Here is a 22,146-nt window from a genome sequence, read left to right as displayed (position 1 = left end):
TACATATTTCCTGAAAATTACAATCTATAGAAATTCAAGTCTAATGTCAACAAGTATCTTCTTTCATCTCAACCTTGAACCTATGCACGGGGCTGATTACTGTAGGTCAGTGTTTTTCAACCTTTTTTTAATTATTGCCCCCTAAAGGACTTTTTTAGACAATTTTTTTTCCTAATCGGCCCCCATGAAATTTTTAGACAAAAATATACTTACTCTTTTTATTCAACGAGGATCCCTGAGCCTGATGCTTCTTAGCTAAAAGTTCAATGTTTGGTATGATGTTAGTAAGTTTAATTATACAGTAATTTCTTACTCTTGAACCTATATCAATTCTGTTTCTTTTCTTTGTAAACATTTTATTTATTGAACTAAAACCACTTGCAACCATATAAGATGTTGGAAAACAAAGAAGTACTTTGGCCATTTCAGACCACATTGTTGGATAAAGAAGTTTATTTTTTTTTTGATCCCCACAACTCAGCCATTCCACCCTTTTCGAATTTATATTTGCAGTCCTCGTTACATTTTAATTAAATAACTTCTTGAATTTCTTCACTAGCAGACCCGGCATCACATCCAATTGGATCTGACATCCATGACCTCACTTCATCACTTCAAAAGAAAATAAATCTGAAAATCTATTTTTCATTTCACCTTTTAAAGAACTCATGATATGAATAATTCTAAAGATCATTCCCAGTGAGAGATTAATTGATTTCAGCCAACTCTTGCATACCATGAAATTGTTTTCTCATTAAATTGCTTTCAAATATTCCCAGTTTTTCGGTGAAGGCATTTAATATGCATTTGCAGTCTACCTCCAAAATTAATTTTCCTCGAAGTTGAAGTAATACTTCATTCAAAAAATTCAAGCCATATAGTATATGTTGTTTTTGTGTTTTCTGATTTCCTTTGCTAAATATGTGTCTCCTTTGCTTTTTAAAAAACTAATTATCAAATCAAAAAGGTTTACAAATCTTGTTATACAATTTCCTTTAGAAAAATTTTAAAAAATTTTTATAAAACAATTTCCTTTAGAAAGCCATCTGACTTCTGTATATAAAAGAAGCCTCACATACTGTTCTTCATTATCAACAAAATTTTCTGAAAAGGCAATCATATTTGCTATGTGACTATTTTATTGATGGGTTTAATAACTATACTGAGAGATTGATCAAGAACTGGACTAATATTTTTTGCAACAAAGATCATGTTGGTGCACAGTGCAGTGTATTGCAAGAACTTCCGGACATACTTCCTGTAGGTGGGCTATAAAACCTTTGTCTTCCAACCATGGAGTTAGCATCATCAGTGGCACAGGATACCAAATTTTCCAATGATACTTGTTTTTCAACCAATCATATTTTTATAGCAACAAAAATTGAGGCTCCAGTACAGTCAGTGTCTATAAATTTTACAAACATCTCTTCTTGCAATTTACAGTCATCATCGAAATAATGAATGTATGCCATTAGAAGGGTCTTGTTGTCAATAACTGTGGATTCATCAATCTGAATAGAAAATTTTCTCATTTTTAGTTTGTCAATTAGCTGCTCTTCAATGTTAACTGACATCTCATCAATTAGTCTACAAATTGAATCGTTGCTCAATGGCAATAGTTTTAAAATACTGGAAGGATTTTGAGGCATCACTGTTGAAATTACAGTCTCTAATGCGGATCTTATAAGTCTCAGAAACTGTATAAGCACTACCAGTTTTTGCAATGATTTCTACAATTTTATAAGTTTGTCATTCCATCATGTGATTTGTTTGTGTGGTCTTCTTAAATAAGGAAGTAACAATGTTATGTTGCTCAAAATTTCTATTTTAAATTTTTAAAATATTGATATGTTTACCAACTTTATCAGGATGTTTCTGTTTTAAGTGATCTTTAAAAGGCTTGATGGTTCTATAGCCTCATTTGAAAAAGAACTATTACACATAAGACACATAGGCTGTTTTGAGTCGAATGGGCTTTCAGTAAAACCATAAGCTAGATATTCATCCGGATACTGGCGAGCGATACTTTTTCTTTTCAGCACTTGACATGATTGATGATGAGTTGAATAACTACAAAGAATTAAATAATAAAATATAAATTATTTTTATTTGAAATAAGCCTTAGGCTGCGAGAGATTTAGACAACATACAAGATAGTGCAAATGCATCCTATTAGACATCCCATTAAACTCTGAATTAGCAAAAATATGCAAAAGCAGCATTGTTTAAGTTACGTATCATATTGTGAATACCTTCACAACGAGTTGCCATGATATCGCACTACTTTGAATAAGTAACGCTTCACCAAAGGAGAAGACTATTGTTACTTATTCTCAGTGGATACCACCACCACCCAGACGGCACTGTTTCAGGGCTATTTGGCCCTTCTTCAGGCCTTAAATAAAACTATTTTTATTTAACTCTCATAGCCCATGTCACTCACAAAAGCACTGTGGATTAAAAATAAACAACTTCCACAAGGAAACAATAAATCAATACTAATTGTCACTTAGAAAGTAGAAATAATAGACTGAAATATTCCCTCATCCCATCCAAACCTCATATACTGACCATTGAAACAAAAGAATAAATAAATAAACCATGCCCACCACGTTGCCACCAAGGTTGCAGCTGTCGGAAAGACGCAGACGCCAAGGATTGCAGAGACATTGCCTCTGAAAGCACTCGGGCATTTAATGCCTATGAAAAGCAAAGGTGATTAAATTAAATCAAGCCCACTATCTTCCTTTTATCAAAATTTCTCACTCACTCCTAATATTATACACCTATATGTTAAAAATCAGTTGTCTGAGGGGAAAGAAAATGCAATGAGAGAAATTAAATATTAAAGAATAAGATGTCGTCGGTTAGGGTTGAACTTTGGAGGGCCACAAACCATTGTAATGCCCATGATTATTCCCCCCCCCTAATATCCTAACTTGAAAGCTCTCAGTTCCAATTGTTTTGGATAATCAGGATTTTACAGTACAGGCAGCTCTCGGTTTACGAACGAGTTCCGTTCCAATATGTTGTTTGTTATGTGTATTTTGTATTCCTGAGCTTTTATGATACGTATCGTATATGTTAGCTGCCATTTTAAAGCATTAAAACCATGTACTAAACATCGGACGGTCTATACAATATGTTTTATTATAATGTATGTATGTATGTATGTATGCATGCATTATGGTTTATTGTATACAATACGTAAAATAAGAAAAGAATAAAAAAACAAGATATCGTACTTGTTAATTTTAATTAAAAACAGACTTATAAAATAGAAATAAAGAAAATGAGTACTAACGTAATATATGTACTCTACATATGTATTCAACTTTTACTCGTCAATATCTTCATCACAGCTCAATATTTTTCACATAAGTGACACTAGGTGCAGATGAGGTAGATGGAAGGGCATCTGATAATGAAGAAACAGCTGGGTTTCCACTTTTTTAAAATGTTTTTATATAAGATTGCACAGTTAGTTTCTTTTTTGCTTCAAACATCTCACTGTAGCATGCTAGATAGTCATAAATGCCTCTTTTCACTTTTGCAATTCTTTCCATATTTGTGTCTTCTTCTTCAAAGACCCTCAGAAATTAATTTAAAAGCTGCAGCCATTTTCTGCTGTGTAAATGTTCTGGGAGGCTGTGGAATATCAGGTTCTGTTACTTACAATTATTCACAAACCGTGGACACAAGTTTTTCCACCCACCACTTCTAGTTTTATTAACCAAGAACAGTTCAATATAATTAATTATCATATAATAATTTTCTGATAATTATTGTAATAAATACATTTTTTTTAAAAGTTTATTTATTTAACTCTTACAATTATGTTCACTATACGTTTGGCATTTCGTTTTATAAGTAACTATCTATTAGCAACTTTAAGAAATTTTGAATGAATTGTGAGTTCGTTATAGCAATGTTCGTAAATCGAGAGTTGCCTGTATTTATTTTATAAAATGCAAGTTCAGTTTGAAATGGTTATAGTATTTGCATACAAAATGTGTATTTATGATTCATTTTTGGTTGTAGGGAAGGTCACTTTCTGAATGCTCATCTTACTCTGGTTCTTGGCATAGTAATGAAGACCTTACAGATGGTTGTGACCCAAGAGATTTTAGGGTAAGTTTTTATATTAATAAGGCCATCAAAAATACTAAAATTAGTATTATTGAAGATAAAGAACAAATTTGAAGTGGTAAAAATAAATACACTGAAAGCATGTGAACACCTTTCCATCATGACCACCGTTCAGAGTTAAAATAAAAGAAAAAACAAATAAGCAATAATACAAGTAAACATACAGATTAAGGTTGTGATATAATCCTGTAGGTTTTTTATAAAACAATTAGTATTTTTGTGATCCACCCTTTAATTAAATCCATACATCTGTTTTGCAAGGAGTGTATCAGATTCTCGATTAATAAATGCCTAATTCATGGTACAAGACACGAATAATGAGTTCTTACAGTATTATCTTGGTTGATAGCTCCTTTGCAACAAGTTTGTCTTATAGTGTGCAAGCAGTTTTTTTCTGTGCTTATCCTGGCTAAGAGTAAATCTAAATGATGTTTTTTTTATTAGCCACAATAAGCATGGGATGTGGGAGTCTTGCATGAAATTCTTTCTCTTAAAATGACAGTACAATATTTGGTATGAATCATTAACATATTAGAAATTGCATGAAATGATTGACTGTGATGTAGAAAGGGGCAAATTCATTCTGGAAAGTCCATTTTTCTGTTTCCTGAATGTGTCTCTTATAATAGGCAGCTGTCATGTTTAAAAAAAAAATTTTTTTGTAGTAGTCGCCATAAACAGTACCATTTTACAAAGTGTACTCTGCCCACTTTGCTTGTTATTCATCCTCAAATTATCTAGCTCAGTGGAAACTTCACTGTTGAATCAGTACAGTCAGAATGATAAGCTTCACTGGGTTTATGGTGTTTAGGTTTTTTATGGTTCAGGTTGGGTGTTTTTTTCCCTATTGGATTTGGTCAAATGAGGGCTTCTTATGAATTGACATGCTTTCAAACCACTTGTGACATGTTTTAGTTGCACAGTTCTTGCACTTGCCTTTTGCACTGGTATGTTCCTCTCATATGACATTTAGGTCTGTGGATTATCATGCAATCAGACAATCTCTATGATTGTCTGATTGAATGACAATCATGAAGGTTTTTCCTAATTTTTTAAATTTTTTCCCTTTAATTTCCTAATCTGAAATCTCTTGTTTCTGATTTCATCTCTTTGGTTTAAAATCTATTTACTCTGTAATATAAAATTTATTTATTGCTTCTCCCATCCAAACATATCATGCTAAACATTTTCACTTTTTATTATGCATGAGCTGAAAGACATAGTTGTAGATGCAGGAGCTATTAAGATGAGAAATAAGCATATTACACTGTGTTGAATAAACATAATTTAGAATATTTTAATCACCAATTATATTACATACCAGACCAGTTTTAGCTATAGATAAAGGATCCACAGAGGTCCAAAACATCTGGTTGTATTAATATGTACATAGTGATTAAAATACCTTAAATTACTATTTATTCAATAGAGAGTAGTGCCCTTATTTTTCATTCTTTTTGACTTTAATTCTTTGAAACTCTACTTTCTCCATTCTGATAATGGAGTAATTTTCCTTGGCTATTTTAAAGTTTATTTCACAATTTAGCTGGCATCAGTGATTCTTTATGCATTAAGAATCTGCAAATAAAAGAACCCCTAGGTGGCAGTGATCACAATGTATTGATGTGGGATTTACTTAAAGATGTCCCTACTATCAAGGTCAAAGAGAAAGGCTTTTACTTTCATAAAGGTGTCTCCAGTGGTCTCAATCAGTTTTTAAAGTCTATTCATTGGAACCAACTGATGTTACCAACAGAAAATTGTAAACGTGAAGCATTCAGGGAAGTAATTGTAGAAGCTGCTAGGTTTTTTATACCAATTAACAAATACCGTTCCAGGCTTAGACCTAAATGAATGTCAGATGAACTGATGAGATTTTTAGCAGAGAAGAAAAATGTATGGGGTGCATATAAATTATCAGGTGATACAGAAGCCTACAGTAGATATAAACCTGTCTGCAGTCAAGTTACACCCTTCGAAATGGGCACCCGTATGTGGTGAGAACTCCCAAAGATGCTGCTGGTCCTCCAGATTAGCATCACAGGGCCAACATCCACAGTCTAGGTTCCGGGTTAACACCATAGGAATCTGGTGTGTTTGCCATGTGTCTCGTGTAAACTAAGAGGGGGGGGAGGAGGATCCTGATGGTCGAGGGGTCCAGCTTCACACACCACTTTGGCCCACTGCATCCGCAAGCCAGATGGTCTGGGATGTTTTTGTTCTTGTTTAAGTTATCAAATGCAGACATCGTAGGGATATTGGAGGCATGTTGTCACTCAGGCCAGGATCAGTTGGCTAGTGAGTACACCTGCAAGGGTCAACAGTGTTGATGCCATGCCTCTACTCACATGGTTCGAGAGACAGGATTCAAGCTGTCTGAGGTGTAGGTATGGTGTGTGTGTGGATAACCCTGGAGTCCCACTCCTGAGTGCATTTATTGCTTGCCAAGTAGTGGGCATCTCATTTGAGCTCTGGGTTAGGTGAGGAACCCTCAGCACTGAACCAAAGGAAATTCCCATGAATCCTAATAATGTAAACTTTTCTTCTGCAGCCCCAACACGGCCCCTACCAGATATTAATGTAAATGACCAGAATATCACCAATGCACCAAAACAGAAGGAAAGAAAAACTAGGGCCAATATCATACTTCCTGGTAATTCATTCAACTTTTGACAAACCCATTGGGAAGATGTCGGACTTCTTTATTCAGAAGGAACTGGAAGGGTTGGCAGAATTGCTGAAATCAGTCAAACAGCTATGCTCTGGTGATATTCTAATAGAAAGAAAAGCAGAAAGCATTGAGAACAGCCATTTTTGAGCCACTTTTATCAGGAGAATTCCGATTACAATTACTCCCCATAAGAAACTAAATTCACCTTGTAGCACGATCTCTGAATGGGATCTTATGTAAGTGTTAGAGGAAGAAATGTGTTCTGAAACTTCACTCACAAGGAGTGACAGCTGTAAAGATTTTGTGTGTAGGGATGGGAATCTAGTACCCACTAGAAACCTCACCCTTACTCTTAATATGCCAATATTTCCTAATGAGATTAAAGCTGGGTATCTGCACTGCACAGTAAGGCCATACATACCAAACCTGTTAAGGTGTTTCAAGTTTCAAAACTACGGACACTTGCAAATGGCCTGTCGCGGTGCCCTTACATGTGCTCAGGTTGGTGCAAAAGACCATGAAATTATGGGATGAACACCCTGAATACTCAAGAGCATGCCAGCAATGGAAGGAAAAAAGGATAGACTCAAGACAGAGCTGAACAAATCCTGTCAGGAGGCAAGGAAAGCGGTGAAGCCAGTAAATAGCAATAAAGCTATGTATGATGAGAAAGTAATCAGTGGATGATTCCCCAAAAGAGTCATCCACTCCTATTGTGTGCTATTTATTAAGCTCTCAAAAAGCCAACCAAAAAACAGTGTTGCCACTTCAATGTATCAGTGCCTCCTGGTGCTCACCCACTACCAAAACAAAGTGGGAAAGAAAAACCAAGAACAATGGGAGAGCCACCCGCAACAAAAGAATAAATGGATGTTGAAGTTAAGAAGGTACCATATGACTCCGACCTTGAACTCTTTGCAGAAGAGGAAGAAATGGACACAGGCCAGCATTCTTTCTTTCCAAAGAAAGATAAATCCAGGACTGAGTAAACAAAGCCAAAGCTATCAGACAGACCCAGAAAATCTAAATAATTACCATATTCAAATTTTTACAATAGATTCCCTCAGAAACATGACATCAAACAACATGCTTTTAATTACAGGCATGAAACAACATGCTTTTAATTATAGAAGACATATCAAATGAGTACTCTTGCTTGTGTAACTGTCAATTATTCACAAAGACAGAGCTGGGGATGGACCTGCCCACAGAGGAGCCATTCTCGTGGTTAACCATATTCCTTTTCAAGCCATGCTACTTACCACTAACTTAGAAGCGGTAGCAGTGCATCTAACAGTAGGGTTTCTCTTAACTGTTTGTTACATCTATTTTCCACCTGGAAACTACATCCTCCAGGCAGACCATGATCTCATTAAGCATTTCCCCCCCCCCTTCTTTTACTAGGAGATTTCAATGGACATAGTAATCTGTGGGGTAGTGCTGCCATCAATGTAAGAGGTCGGACTATTGAGAATGTGCTTGAAAACAATAACTTGGCTCTTCTAAATGTGGGATATAACACCTTTTTCCACATGCCTACCTGTACATTTCCTGCGGGCTAGCCGGGTGGGTAACTTGCCTGCCTGGCAACCCAAAGGTCGCGGGTTCGATTCCCACTTTGGGCTTGGATCAAAGTACTGCAAAAACCTCAGGAGGTGCACTATGGCCACAGAAGCCTATGCGCCAACAACTACCAAAAAAAAAAAAACATTTCCTGCAATTGATCTCTATATGCTCTCCTCCCTGTGCACATGGGACGTTGAAGACAACCTTTATGGAAGCGATCACTTCTCTGTGATGATCACTCTTTGCAGTGGAAGTCTTTGTCACCCATCGAGGTTATCACGGTGGAAGACTGATAATGCTAATGGGAATGCTTTCATAATCAGGCAACCTTTAATACCACCACAGTCAGCAAGCAACCAATTAATGATTCAGTGCAATACATCAAGGAAAGTATTGTCCAAGCAGCAGCAATCGCAATTCCGAAGACATTGACTCGGTTTCTACCATTTCCAAAACTGTCGTGGAATGCAGAATGCACAACAGCAAGGACTCAAAACAAGGCATGGGTGAAATTTGGTTGTTATCCCACCACTGATAATCTAATAGCCTTCAAATGTGCCTGTGCAAAAGCATGTTACGTTAGACATCAGAGACAGAAGGAATCTTGGATCTGTTTTACCTCTTCCATCACCCAGGCAGCATTACCCAAGCTCATCTGGGATAAAAGTCCAGAAAATGAAGGGCAAATATACATTGCACACTACATCAGTCTTAGAACATAATGGATATGCGATAGTAAACACTTTAGGGGATTTAGAAATGGAGTTGCTGGTTAAAAAAGTAATTCAAGACCAGCAGGAATGCATTTACACTGCAGTCACAGCTTGGATTTTTAATGAGTGTTCTTGTCTGTTCAATCTGATTGGATACTGTGGTGCAGTAACAAAGGAATGGGATACAAAAAAATAATTTTGACATATGCTTGGATTTCAGAAAAGCTTTGGTACTGTTGCACATAAAAGACTGCTGTATAAATTGGAGCAGTGTGGCATTAAGGATAATTTATGGCTATGGATAAAGGGTTGGTTGAGTGGGAGATGGCAGACAGTATTTATCAATGGCAATGCTCTTCTTGGACTAATGTTGTTAGTGGAGTCTTCCAGGGTTTGCTGCTGGCCCCACTGCTGATTTCAACATTTATTAATGATGTTGATGAAAGCATATCATGTTTAGTGTCTAAGTATGTAGATAATTCAAAGGTTGGCAGGGTGGTTAATAACAGTAATCAGGGTGTGCTACAGCCAGAAGATCTAGAAAAATTAGGCAGATGTGCTGAGAATTGGCAGTTGAAGATTAAAGTTGATAAATGCACAGTACTGCATATGGGTGGTAGTAATCCCAGATTAACATATGAACAATGTTCTATCACACTCGAGGTATTAAAGAATGAAAAATACCTGAAGGTTAATTGTGCAGTCAGACTTGAAGTTCTCCAAGCAGTGCAGACAGATTGCTAGAACAGCTCATGGGGTTTTGTCAGTTTTGCCAAAATTTATCACATTAATTTTTTTTTCCTTATGATGTTCTTTTAAAATAATTTTCTTTACTATTATATAGTCACTGTAAGAATCTGAAGTTGCAACTAGTAGTAAAAATTTAGAAATATTTTCTGCATTATTTTTCTGACCGGGTACTTTTATTTGTATAAATTTAGTTAATTGAAATTATTTTATAAATTTTTTGAACTTACTAAATATTTAATTTTTCTTATGTGTCTATTAAGGCTTTTCAGCAGCATGTTTCAGAATTAGAAACAAAGTTCAGGAAAGCAATGATTACAACAGCACAACTAGACAATGAGAAGACTGCTTACTCTTATCATGTTGATACATTAAAGGATGAGTTTGAAGAGTTAGAAAACCTTTATCTTCAGCTTCAGCGAGTCCATAAAGATGTTTGCAGGGTAAAAATTAAAAATATATATACACACATTTTTAAGATTTGGAATAAGATAACATGACTGTAATTTTACTTATCTGTTAATAATGATAATTTGATTTTTCTCTTAATAATGAGAGAATTATATTTTATGGAACTGATAGTTGTAAATGGTCTGGTCATTTGAACTTTAATTTTTGTTCACTATGCAATTGAATAGCAATAAATTAGTTGAATAAAAATAAAATTAATAGATTTCATTAACCATTGACCTGTTTGAAAAAATAGTGATGTTATTTTAACTCTGTAATTGGCATACAAAAACCATAACAGCAGCAGGCACATGGTTTGTCTTTGCTTCAGCAATCAGTTTTTCTGGAAAATTATGTGCCATGTGAATTATCCTCTTAATAATAACAGAATTATATTTTATGGAACTAACAAGTGGAAAATAGTTTAAAAATGGGAAACTTTAAAATTTTATTCTTAATTCTGACAGTACATTGTATAATAAGATGAGATCACATTAGAAAATCCAACCTTGTTATAAAAAAAAAAAACCTAAAAAGCTGTGAGCAGCTGAAAAGAAACCAAAAAATCTATAGGAAGTTACCATAGAATGAGATTTTATGTATGTGCTATTGCAAAGAATTTTTTACAGCTAAATTTTTGAAATTAAAAATAATTTTAATTATGGGGATTGAAAGTGAATATCATACAGGTGGAATATTAAATTCATGCTTCTGATAAATATTGAAATTCATAAGTTTCGCTATTTTGGCCTGCGAAATTCACCATGTCATCTGGATGTCTGAAAGGTAAGGGATATGGTTTGGAATTGAGTTCCCCCCCCAATATAAACTGATAACATAATGTGAGGCTGACTTCAAAAGTATTCTTCACTTTTTTCCCCTTTTTTTAAGCTGCATTTATTCTACAGCATATATTGATGAATGTATTTTTATGAATTTTAAAATTTGCATGAATAAACTTGTCCCTCAAGGTGTTAATCTAAAAAATTCTGACCAAGGTAAAATGTGTTCACAATCACACGTGCATTGTGAATAAAAATATATACTCTTTTTCTTCTCCCCTCCCTCCCTCCAACTCTCCCAAGTTCAATATCTTCTTCTTCATGCTGAAGAACATATTAAACCCGGAAAAGGGAGAGAAGAAGAGAGTGGATTTTCTGATGTTCAAAGTTACGTAATATGTGCATCTAGAAAATCAACATATATACTGTTATTACCAAGAGGTAGTGTCAGTCATCTTGTATGACAATGATGGGCATCATGTGACTAATGCTGCAAAGGCATTAGTGTAGTTTATAATTGGAGAAAAAACAGACTTGGGATTACACAAAAAATGGAAATGGAGAATTTTTCATTAAAGAAATTCTTTTATGGTGTGAGAATAATGTGCTGAGGCACCATATTGCAAAAAATAGAAGGACCTTCCCTGTAGTTTTGGAGTAGGCATATTCCGGTAGAATTTCAAGGTAGTGACGCTCTCTGGAGTGACACTGTCCTTAAAAAAGAATGGTCCAAACAGATTTCCCTTGTTTCCATCTCCCCAAAAACACAGCTATTCCAGAAGCATTTAAGTGACATTCAGTTTGCATGTATGGTTTATTGTATGCCTGATAAATACAGTTATGGTGATTAATGTTGCCATTTGGTTTGAAATTAACCTCAATAGTTCAAGTGATTCTGTTGAGAATATTTTCTTTCTTACCAGTCTTTTGAATAAAAGTCTCAGTGCATTCCATTTTTTATCAGGATCATCACCATATAAAGCTTGATATCATTTTGGAATATGAACTGGAATGCATATCCCAAGCAAAAAACTGTCAAAACTTCTTACAATATGTGGTAGTTTCAGTTCCAGTCATTTTTCTGACTTTAAGGATTGTTCTGTAGAGTATCAGTTATTGCAGCACTTTCCATAGTTGTAATTAAATATGGCTTGCAACTTCTATGAGGCTCTTGAATAAGTCATTAATTTTTTGGTAAACTATAGTTTAGTTTTAATAGTGATTCAAAGACACAATAATTTTGCTGTACTCTACAGATGAGTCATGCTATCAAGTTTGTAAGATATGCTTCAATATTTATTTTTATTAGCTAATCCCTTTATGTTTCCAACAAATTTTAAAAGGTTCTTCTTATAACAAAAAAAAAAAAAAAAAAAAAAGAGACCATGGATGAAAAATTTAATGATATTCGGTTATTAATTTTTCAACTCTTAAGGTTATGACCATCATCTACCCAGGGGCATCAAGAGCTAATGTTGATCTGGTAGATAATGGGCCTTCCTTGTGTCTCTATGGCATGTGTGTTGACATGTAGATGTGAGGATTAAAAAGCAAAAAGTCAATTCTCAAAAAAAAAATTAATTATATTTAATGAAAAAATAACATGATCTTAAATATTCAAAACAATTAAATATAAATTTTGCCATACAAAATGAGAAAATCACAGTAAGTAGATAACATTTCTAAAAGAAAACATAAATAAAATACAAAATTCCATTTTTCATGTTTATTTTATTGTTTATGGTTGGTATAAAAAATAAGATGTCTTGTATCTCCTGGATGCAAGACCTCATGCACAGTTTCGTTTCATCTCTTCATCATCATTCTGCTCTTCCATTGGCACGGGTTGAGTTCCTATTTAGTAATCAACCTCCATTGTTGTCAATCTCTTGAATCTTTCAACATTTTTTGATAGCTCTGAAAGCCCGTGTTTTCCTTTAGGTATTGGTGCCATTCTCCTTTGGGGTCTTCCTGGTGGTCTCATCTCTTAGGGTGTCCAAACAATAACAATGAAATTAACAAACTTTTGCAACATATAATAAATCAATAAGATAAAATAAAAACATTTTTTTAATTTTAAGTCTGTAGAATTTTTTTTTTTTTTACTGATTATTAAAAATGAATTTAATAACTTAAGAAATGTAGTATTATAGTCTTGGCCAAATGTAGTGTTATAGTCACCCTTGAAGAATTATGGGCCCTGGGTACTGTAGACTTTTTTTTTTTGTTTAACTTCCAAACTGCAAGAAGCTAAAGTCTTTCAAAGCTCGTCATGTCTCATAGCGATAAAGAGCATCGGTTTCAAATTGAATTCCCAAACTGCATTGTCTGACAGAAATGATTAATTTTCTTAGGTGACCTGTGACCTAGCAAGCTCTTTTGTTCATTTGCAATTAAAGTTCTGTTGGTCATCTTCTGGAATAGTCTCATTTCGACATCAAAAATGTTTTTTGAACCATATCTGAATTCTTCAGTGATTGGTGTAGGCTCTTGCTGATTTAACTCTGTTTGGATATAGGCATTCACTGACTCTCTACCAAATGAATTAGTATTAATAAAGGCTAAAAAATACAAGGGTGCCAGGCTTTTGCTGCATCAGCCAAAAAAAAAAAAAAAAAAGTCCATGCAACTACTTATCATTCCAATAGTCAATAACACAGTGGTCAAAGCTAAACTTTCCAATTCCTCCTATTAGTTTCCCCAAATACTTTTTAATTATGTTTTTTTTTGGGGGGGGAGTACCTCTCAAACCTTGCCATTTCTTGGGGGGGTTTACCTGCTCACTTCTCTTATAGGCGTATCTTGTGCTGCTTCTGCTATTTTTGTCTGTTGTTGCTGTCGTCTGTTTTCTGCATCTACCTCCAAGTTTTCTGCTGTTGCTTTTTTGTGTTCTCAGGGAAGTAGTCTCCTTACTATGTATCTGTTCCTGCATATGAGCATTGCTCCCATCAACACAAAAGGTGCCTGCCTAGTGGATAAATAAGGACAACAGCTTTATATACCCTGGTTCCTCAATAGGAATTTTTAAAATGTTCCCTTGAGAAATGCAGTTTTAACTGAGTATTGTGTTTCACCAAGGACCCGTTAATTAAAATCCTTAGTGCTGCGTAACCTTTCTTTATTCTCTTGGTTCTTAGTTCATTTCTGGTATTTCGTGAGAATGTTGAGGGAAGCACATATTTCAAAAAAAGGACAAACATAACATTTATTGAAATCTAAGAATGGATATTCATTCAGTACTCTTACATACCACCTTCTTTGTTGTTACATGTATATATCATGTGTAACTCATATGTTGTTTCTAAAACTAAGCATGTATTTGTAGTAACTTAATCGTATTTATGACTATGGTTTCTATATATATATATATATATATATATATATGTGTGTACTTACATGAATAACATACATTGTAATCATACATACATTTGCGTATCATAAGGATTATCTATTCCTAGTGTCAGCTAGTATACAACTTTGCTCTAATACGAGAGCTCCTAAATAAACTATAGATACAAACCTTGCCAGGATACATAACTATAGGAGTGGCCTCCTATAGTTACGTAGGTTGATGATGGATGTAGCTAGAATGAGGAGGAGTGGCCTCCTTCTCGTTCTAGCTACATCCATCATCAACAGCAGTTAACATCTGATCTAACATTAACATTTCTAGGAACCTTCATGAAGTATTCCTTCAGTTCATTGCTTCTGTTTAAACTTTCCCTAACTAGTGTTTGTGTCATAAAACTAATTGGTATTCATGTAATAGGATTCTGTTACACCACATAATTCATTTACAGGTATTATATTAATAGAAAGGATCCATTATGTCTAACTACTCTGTCTTACTTATCATCTGCTCACACACACTTGTGAAAAGGAAAGTTTAAACTCACCAGACAAATCTTATAATGACCCTCCTAAAGGAAACAACTCTAGACTTCTTCTGTCGAATCTCTTTTGTCTCTTCTTTTCCTTCAAACTTGAATTCGTCTCTACAGTGGGTAACTTTTGGTTCTCTGCTCTCCTCAGATGCACCTAGGTCTCCTCTTGTGACAAACTGATCGAAATCTGCTTCCTTTCTTCTTACTCTTCTCCCCTCTTATTCTCTACTATTACTCTCTCTAAAATTTCTTTCTCAAATCTAATTCTTACTCTCTCAATGCATGAGAACTCTGCTACCTTATCTAAAAATCTCCATCTCCAATTTCTTTATCTGTAGTCTACTCATAGCAGTATACACCCACAATATAATTTCATAGAGGTGAAGGCCTCACTTTGTTTATATTTTCTGTTCACTTCTGACCTACGAGCAGTTTGCCCATGGGAGCAGCTTCTCTGCTACACCCACACATACAAGTCCTAGTGCAAAGGTTCAGCGTACCTGGTTATAGTGAGAATTTAATTTTGATTATCCTATATTATTTGTTTCTCTCTTAATTAATTTCTCACTGTAACAGTGCACTTTAAAACATTTTAACAAAAACAGCAACCCTGTCCATCCCACGGAAAAAACCGAGGAAGCAGACAGTTCTCTGGTGGTGCCCCGAACTGACTATACTCAGAAGTAAGGTACACCAGACGAGAAGACATTTTCAACGAGCCAGAACATCTTGGCCAAAAAATGAAGTGGATGCACTGAGAGATTCTTATAGAACTCTCAGGAATCAGTATACAGCCCTCATAAGAGACAAGAAAAAGGAATGCTGGAGGCACTTGGTGGGAATTACTGGAAACAATAACCCTTGGGGAGTTGCCTACAGAATAGTGACCAACAAGCTGCCAAGAGGAGATGTCTTAGAAACTACTGTCAAACCAGATGGAACCCCAACCCTGTGTTGGGTGGATTCTGTAAATAACATCCTAGACAGTATCACTCAGACTGAAACTGGAAATCATTCCCCCACCCAGCTAAACATTATAAAAGAAAACACTGAATATGACAATGTCAATATTGAACCTCTGTTCACTATATAAGACTTAGAAATAGCACTATCTAAAACCAAAAACAATAAATGCCCAGGTTTTGACCTCTTAGAGGTTGAGATTATCAAAAAATTAGCGGAAATAGCACCAGATAAATTAATAGCACTATATAATAACTGTATGACAGAAGGTATATTCCCAAAAATATGGAAACAAGCCGTGTTAAGATTAATCCTCAAAAACCCTGAAAAACTCCCTACTGATCCCAAATCATATAGATCAATAGTCCTACTCCCTGTACTAGGGAAAATATATGAAAGACTAATATATAGCAGATTAGCTCAATATTACACAGAAGCAGATTTGCATTCCAATAATCAGTACGGTTTTAAGCAGGGCAATTCTATGGAGGATGCCATGCACCACCTACTGACAACAGTTAAAAACACAGAGGAGAAATATATGCTGGCAATCTCCATTGACTTTGCTGGGGCATTTGACTCACTCTGGTGGCCTAGTGTCCTTAGGAGACTTCGCCAGGCAAATGCCCCACAAAACCTCTATAAGGTAATAAACAGGTAATATTACAGACAGAAGTGTTTCAGTACGCACAAGGTTCCAGGAATTGACACACCATACTTTCTTTCAGAACTAAAATATCACCATGAAAAGCCTGGCCTTTGCAGATGACATGATTTTCCTTGTAAAAGGTAACTCACCAGTGGTTCTTGAGCAAAGATCAAATGCTGCCCTCTTGCAGCTGCAGGAGTGGGCACAAATGCACATGCTCAAAATATCGCCTGAAAAAACCAAACAAATACTTCAAAAAGGCAATTTGGACATAAGAAGACGTCCAAATTAAAATTAACACAACCACTATAAAGGCGCCTCCGTAGCCAGGTGGGAAGGAGCAGCAGTGTGTAGCACATGCTTCTTAATTAGACCGGGGTTCGAGCCCGTCACCACCAAATACGGAGGATGCGGAAAGGTCAGGGAATGACCACCGCATATCATGGAGCAATATGGCCTTAGTTGCTAATGCTCCTAAAAACCAAATAACAACAACAGCCACTATAAAAATGGTAACAGAACTAAAATATCTTGGAGTGTTCTTTGATTCAAAATTAACTTTTTACCCCCATTTGATCTACTTGGCGAAGAAAGTGAGAAATTATGCAGGTATGATTGCCAGGATCAGTCGAGCAGACTGCGGACTCAAAAGAAAGACCCTGGCAATCATATACCATGCAATGTTCCTACCTGTTATCACCTATGGAGCCGGTGTGTGGTTCATCCGTTCATCCGCTCAGTAGTATTGTCCTTTGTATCAATTCTAATAAATTAGAATTGATACAAAGGACAATACTACTCACTATTACCAGAGCATGTTGCACAGTAAGCACATCTGCACTACGGTTGCTGGCTGGAACTCTCCCACTTTAGTAGCCAAAAGTGGGAGAGTTCTATTAGGTTCTTGTGCCTTAATATGTTAAGGGCTTTATTGATATGATGGCGCAGATATGCAATAGGAAAAAGATTTTTGGTCAGTTTACTATAATATTCTGATGTTATCAATAGCTGTTGTTTTGTCGCTGCATATGGTTGCTATTCTGATGCATTGTGCTAGGATAACATTAGCATGTACCTGTTTGGAAATATTGGAATTCCATTGTGTAAAGTTTACTATGCTAAAGTTGAATGCTTCACGTTTGTTGTACAAATTGATGGAGGTTATACCATTTTTTAACTTAATGTCTAGATCCAAAAAATGGGCTGCTGTATCAGAATTGTTTGTTCTTTCTATTTCTGATTCTGATACAGCAGCCCATATTTTGGATCTGCGCCATCATATCAGTAAAGCCCTTAACATATTAAGGCACAAGAACCTAATAGATATTAATATAAACAGCATTATTGACTTATAATTATTCCCATACGCATCAAGTATGTATATAGTATAAATACAATACACTAGGCCTCTTTGGTGTCTTACAGTCTGGAAAACTCGTACCCACTGATTGGCCTAACACAATGTATTTATCTTGTAATTATTTTTAAGCCTATCTTGATTTATTTATTTAATCGTTAATTGTGATTTGATTGTAACTTAAATGTACACAATTACACTTTTAACACAACTAACTTAAATACATGATGCACTAACTCTCGGACATTCATTCAGGGTCCTAACTATAGGAACGGGTTTGCAACCCCGAATTACCCTAGCCCAACTACATATTTCTAATTTAATCATCTTTTTACTTTATTAGATTCTACATTTTATTCTCTGTGCGCCATTAGTCTACCGAACGCTATACCAGAGCACTATTTTTCTTACTATACCCAATCTATTTTTTCGCCTTAACAAAGTTTAGCTGCCTTCTACTGCTACTTTGTCAGTTATTATATTTCTTAGCTATCCTGGGTGTTTGAACATCATGTACTTAATATTAGCCTAGCGCAGCTCCACCGCCTACGTAAATTCATTACATAATATACAGACACCAAAATTCGTCTAACGCTAGGCGCTGCTAGCGTATCTACGCATATATTCGGTCACTTCTTTCCTTTGTCTTCGCCTATTTCACTTTCATAGCGGTCTACTTACTTCTGTAAGGTCATCCATGTTCTGTATGTAATACTTTAGTAACACATAATAGTTTTGCATAACTTGATTTTAATTATTTATTCAAAATTATTTTTTTAGTTTTTACCACGTGGTTTCTTACACGTGTTCTTTGACATACAGAACATGTCAGAAACAGAAGTAAGAGTATTGCTGTCCTTTTCATAATTTTGGTAGATGACCTCTGAAGAAGACACAAAAATTATGAAAGATACTGCAATACTATTTCTACCTTGGTCATTGTTTTTTCAAAATTTGCTTTTTGGTTCTTTTCATTTTATATCGTTACACTTATTTCCTTTTCCTTTCTTCCACCCTTTGTTCAACACATATATCGCTCCCAGGGTATACCATATTTTCATTAGTAGCATTAGTTAAATTCGATACTTATATGTATACTTACTATATTCTACACAAAAATAATTTATGTATACATTATGGTTGTAGGGTACCTTTGCGCTTGCAGTGTCCCTGATCCATAATTCATATTATCGCAATTCTAATCCATCTAAATCTTAATTTTCTTCCCCCACACATACCATACAGCTTCTCTATTTATTCTTATTTTTATTATTCGTAATTATATATATATATATATATATATATATATACACACAGTGGATTCCGGTTAATCGGGGCAGCCGTTTATTTGGGGCAAATCTTAAAAAACAGAAACCAATCGAGAAAATAGCCAAGGTTTACTTCGGTTAATTAGGACAGCATGCCGTTTAATCGGGGCAGGAGACCGCAGCACTGGAGATTACCCTACGATTGTCTCCGATGGTACCACGTGATTCGGTCGAAATTCTGGAGGTCACAACCATAAAACAATAAAAACAATTAGCAGTCACCTGTGTATTGGGCTTTTCTGTTAGTGAAATCTATCATAAATGGACAGTAAACTCGATCTTACTGAATTTGCGATAATACCGACAGCTGGAATTTGTGGGTTATTATGGTGAAATGTGTTTACACTTCCATGAAATCTTCAATCACATAAAAAATTAATTTTAAGATCTTCTCTTCATTCCTATTTTTAAAGCTTTGTAACTCGTTACTCCGTTCTCACTTGCATGTATTGTGTTACTTGCAATTTGTGTGCCATGTTCTTTGTTATTGATTGCTTATCTTTTTACTGTTTTAAATTTTAACCCCCCCCCCCACAAATGTCAGTGAACAGAAATGTCAACTAGTTCGTATGTACATATCACAGTACATATTAATTATTCCGATTATCACGTATATTCTTCCGATTTTCATGTATCATTTAATTTTTTAATTGGTAAGGTACTAAAGGGTAAATCTGTGCTTAATATACCTTTGCTTTTATAGCCTGTGGATAATATTCCTCCTATTTTCGCTAATTAGAATCGCTGTTTAATAGAATTAAAATTCAATTCAAAAACGTGATCACAATGACCGGCGCTTACTGCACATCGTATAGTGAATGGTACTTTACTATGTCGAGTTCATCGTAACGTGATTTGATTGTACAGTGAACCAATTGTAAAGGGGGGTACATTGTATTTTTAACTATTTACGTGAAACTTCGGATAATTGGGGCAGCCGCTTAATCGGGCCAAAATGCACTAGTCCCGATGTGTCCCAAATAACCGGAATGGACTGTATATAAAAAACTTGGGAAAAAAAAAATTATAAAGTAAGAAAAAAGTATTTAAAAAAAATAAATAAATAAAAAAAGAATAATAAAAAAAAAAAAAAAAGAATGCACGTAGAGTGAGAATGCAGATTATGAATGAAGTAAATGTGTGTCTCTCCCCCCCCCCTCGCCTGTTGGGTTCCCCACTGCCAGCTAACATATCCCACCCCCGGAGAGGGATGGGCAGCTCGACCTTCATACTGGATTCGACATTGCTTGGACATGACACTGACGAAGACATTCTGCGGCTTTGCTGCCAACACGCCATTGGCGATCTGAACTGGATACTCTTACCTGGTTCCCTTTAAAACCCCATCCTCAGGCAGGGGAGGGAGGAGACAGATCTCTGTCTCCTCTCCTCCCTGCCTACCCCCCATACTTCGCCTGGTGGGGCTCGTCTCTACTGACCTCTTTGGGGGATGCCTACTCTATTGTCCCTATTCTTCTATCTGTTTTTCTTCAGTTTTCCCCCCTCACTAAATCGACCGAGTACACCCTTAACAATGCCACCAAATTATAATCAACGTCTAAATTCTACCGGTTTTGTGTAAATCTCTAAGACAACTAACACTATTAGCTTTTATCTAGCGTATAGCCTCACATGTATAAATTTAATAACATCAAAATTTTGGCCTTTAACACATCTCTTTAGCGTTTCAACCCCAACCAGCGATTTCCTAACAGCAATCCCATTAAGCATTAATGTCAAACGCATTTTTTTAAATTTTTTTTAATAGGTCCTAGCCACTGAAATCCCAGGAAACTAGGTGGCAGGACCTGCCAGAGCAATTTGTTGTGATACTGGATACACCTGGCTAGCCTCCATGTGGCAGGGTATGGGCAACATCGGGCGCCACTAGGGGTCTGGCGGCCAATAAGCCGGATAAACAATGGGCACAACATATCACACTGCATAGACACGGCCCACACACTTTCAAGTCTCTGGCTTGACAGTGTACTGTCCTCGATACAGCGAAACACACGCGGAAATGGGAGAAATCCCAGGTGCCGTCTGACACGAACATACCTTATACCTTGTAACAATGCACTCATGGACAACATCAGATCACCGTGTAATAACCTTTCAAATTACCAGAACTCTAACAAGAAGACCGCCAATCAAGCAACTCCATAACATATTTTCCATAAGTAAAGCAGACTGGGAGCTCTTGACTGCAAAGGTCAAAAATAACCAGAAGATGCTGGACCAATGGAGTGATCCTGACTCATGCCAACGCAAGGTAACAGAAATTATTACAAGTGCCAGTGCAACAGCTATAAAAAGAAAAAACCCACTGCTTGGTGCAGTTCCCTGGTGGACACCTGAGATTCAGCAACTAAGGAGAGAAGTAATTAAAAGAAGGAAAGACTTCCAAAGAGCACGGAGGACCTGGCCAGCTGCAGAAGTTGAAGTGCTTAGGCAGCACTACAGAGATGTCAGGAATCGTTATACAGAAGCTATCAAGAAAAGTAAAAAGAAATCATGGGAGGACTTGGTCTCCACAGCAGGAAATGCTAACCCCTGGGGAATGGTTTACAAAGTCACCATCAACAAACTCCCCAGAGGCAAAGTTTTAACATCCACTCGCACACTACAGGGCATGCTCACCACAACTTGGGAGTAATCAATGGAAAATATTCACGGCATTATTTTCAAGGACCCAGCTATACCGATCCAACAAGAACAGCACCAATTATGCCAAGAAAACCAGGATTATGACACATCACAACAGGAGCCCCCTTTCTCACAGGAGGAGCTCCTGGTAGCCGTCGCAGAGATCAAAACCAAGAAATGTCCAGGCTTAGATCCGATCGTGCCGGAAATTGTTAAAAAGGTAGCTGAATATGCACCGAAC

The 22,146-nt window shown here is 36.0% G+C and overlaps 1 protein-coding gene across 1 annotated transcript in view; it reads left to right on the top strand.

Moving 5' to 3' along the window:
* Positions 1 to 22,146, top strand: part of LOC150079327 (leucine-rich repeat flightless-interacting protein 2-like) — a 234,079-nt gene that overhangs the window by 98,505 nt on the left and 113,428 nt on the right. The window contains exons 6-7 of the mRNA XM_090383033.1: positions 4,042 to 4,131; positions 10,110 to 10,289. Coding sequence (XP_090239159.1) covers positions 4,042 to 4,131; positions 10,110 to 10,289 — 270 coding nt within the window. The remainder of the gene's footprint in view (positions 1 to 4,041; positions 4,132 to 10,109; positions 10,290 to 22,146) is intronic.

Source organism: Mastigoproctus giganteus, chromosome 10 (genome assembly GCF_048544385.1).
Source record: "Mastigoproctus giganteus isolate SK-2022 chromosome 10, ASM4854438v1, whole genome shotgun sequence".
Taxonomy (NCBI): Eukaryota; Metazoa; Arthropoda; class Arachnida; order Uropygi; family Thelyphonidae; genus Mastigoproctus; species Mastigoproctus giganteus.
Note: the sequence above shows the minus strand (reverse complement) of the source record. Positions and strands in the feature narration are given on the sequence as shown.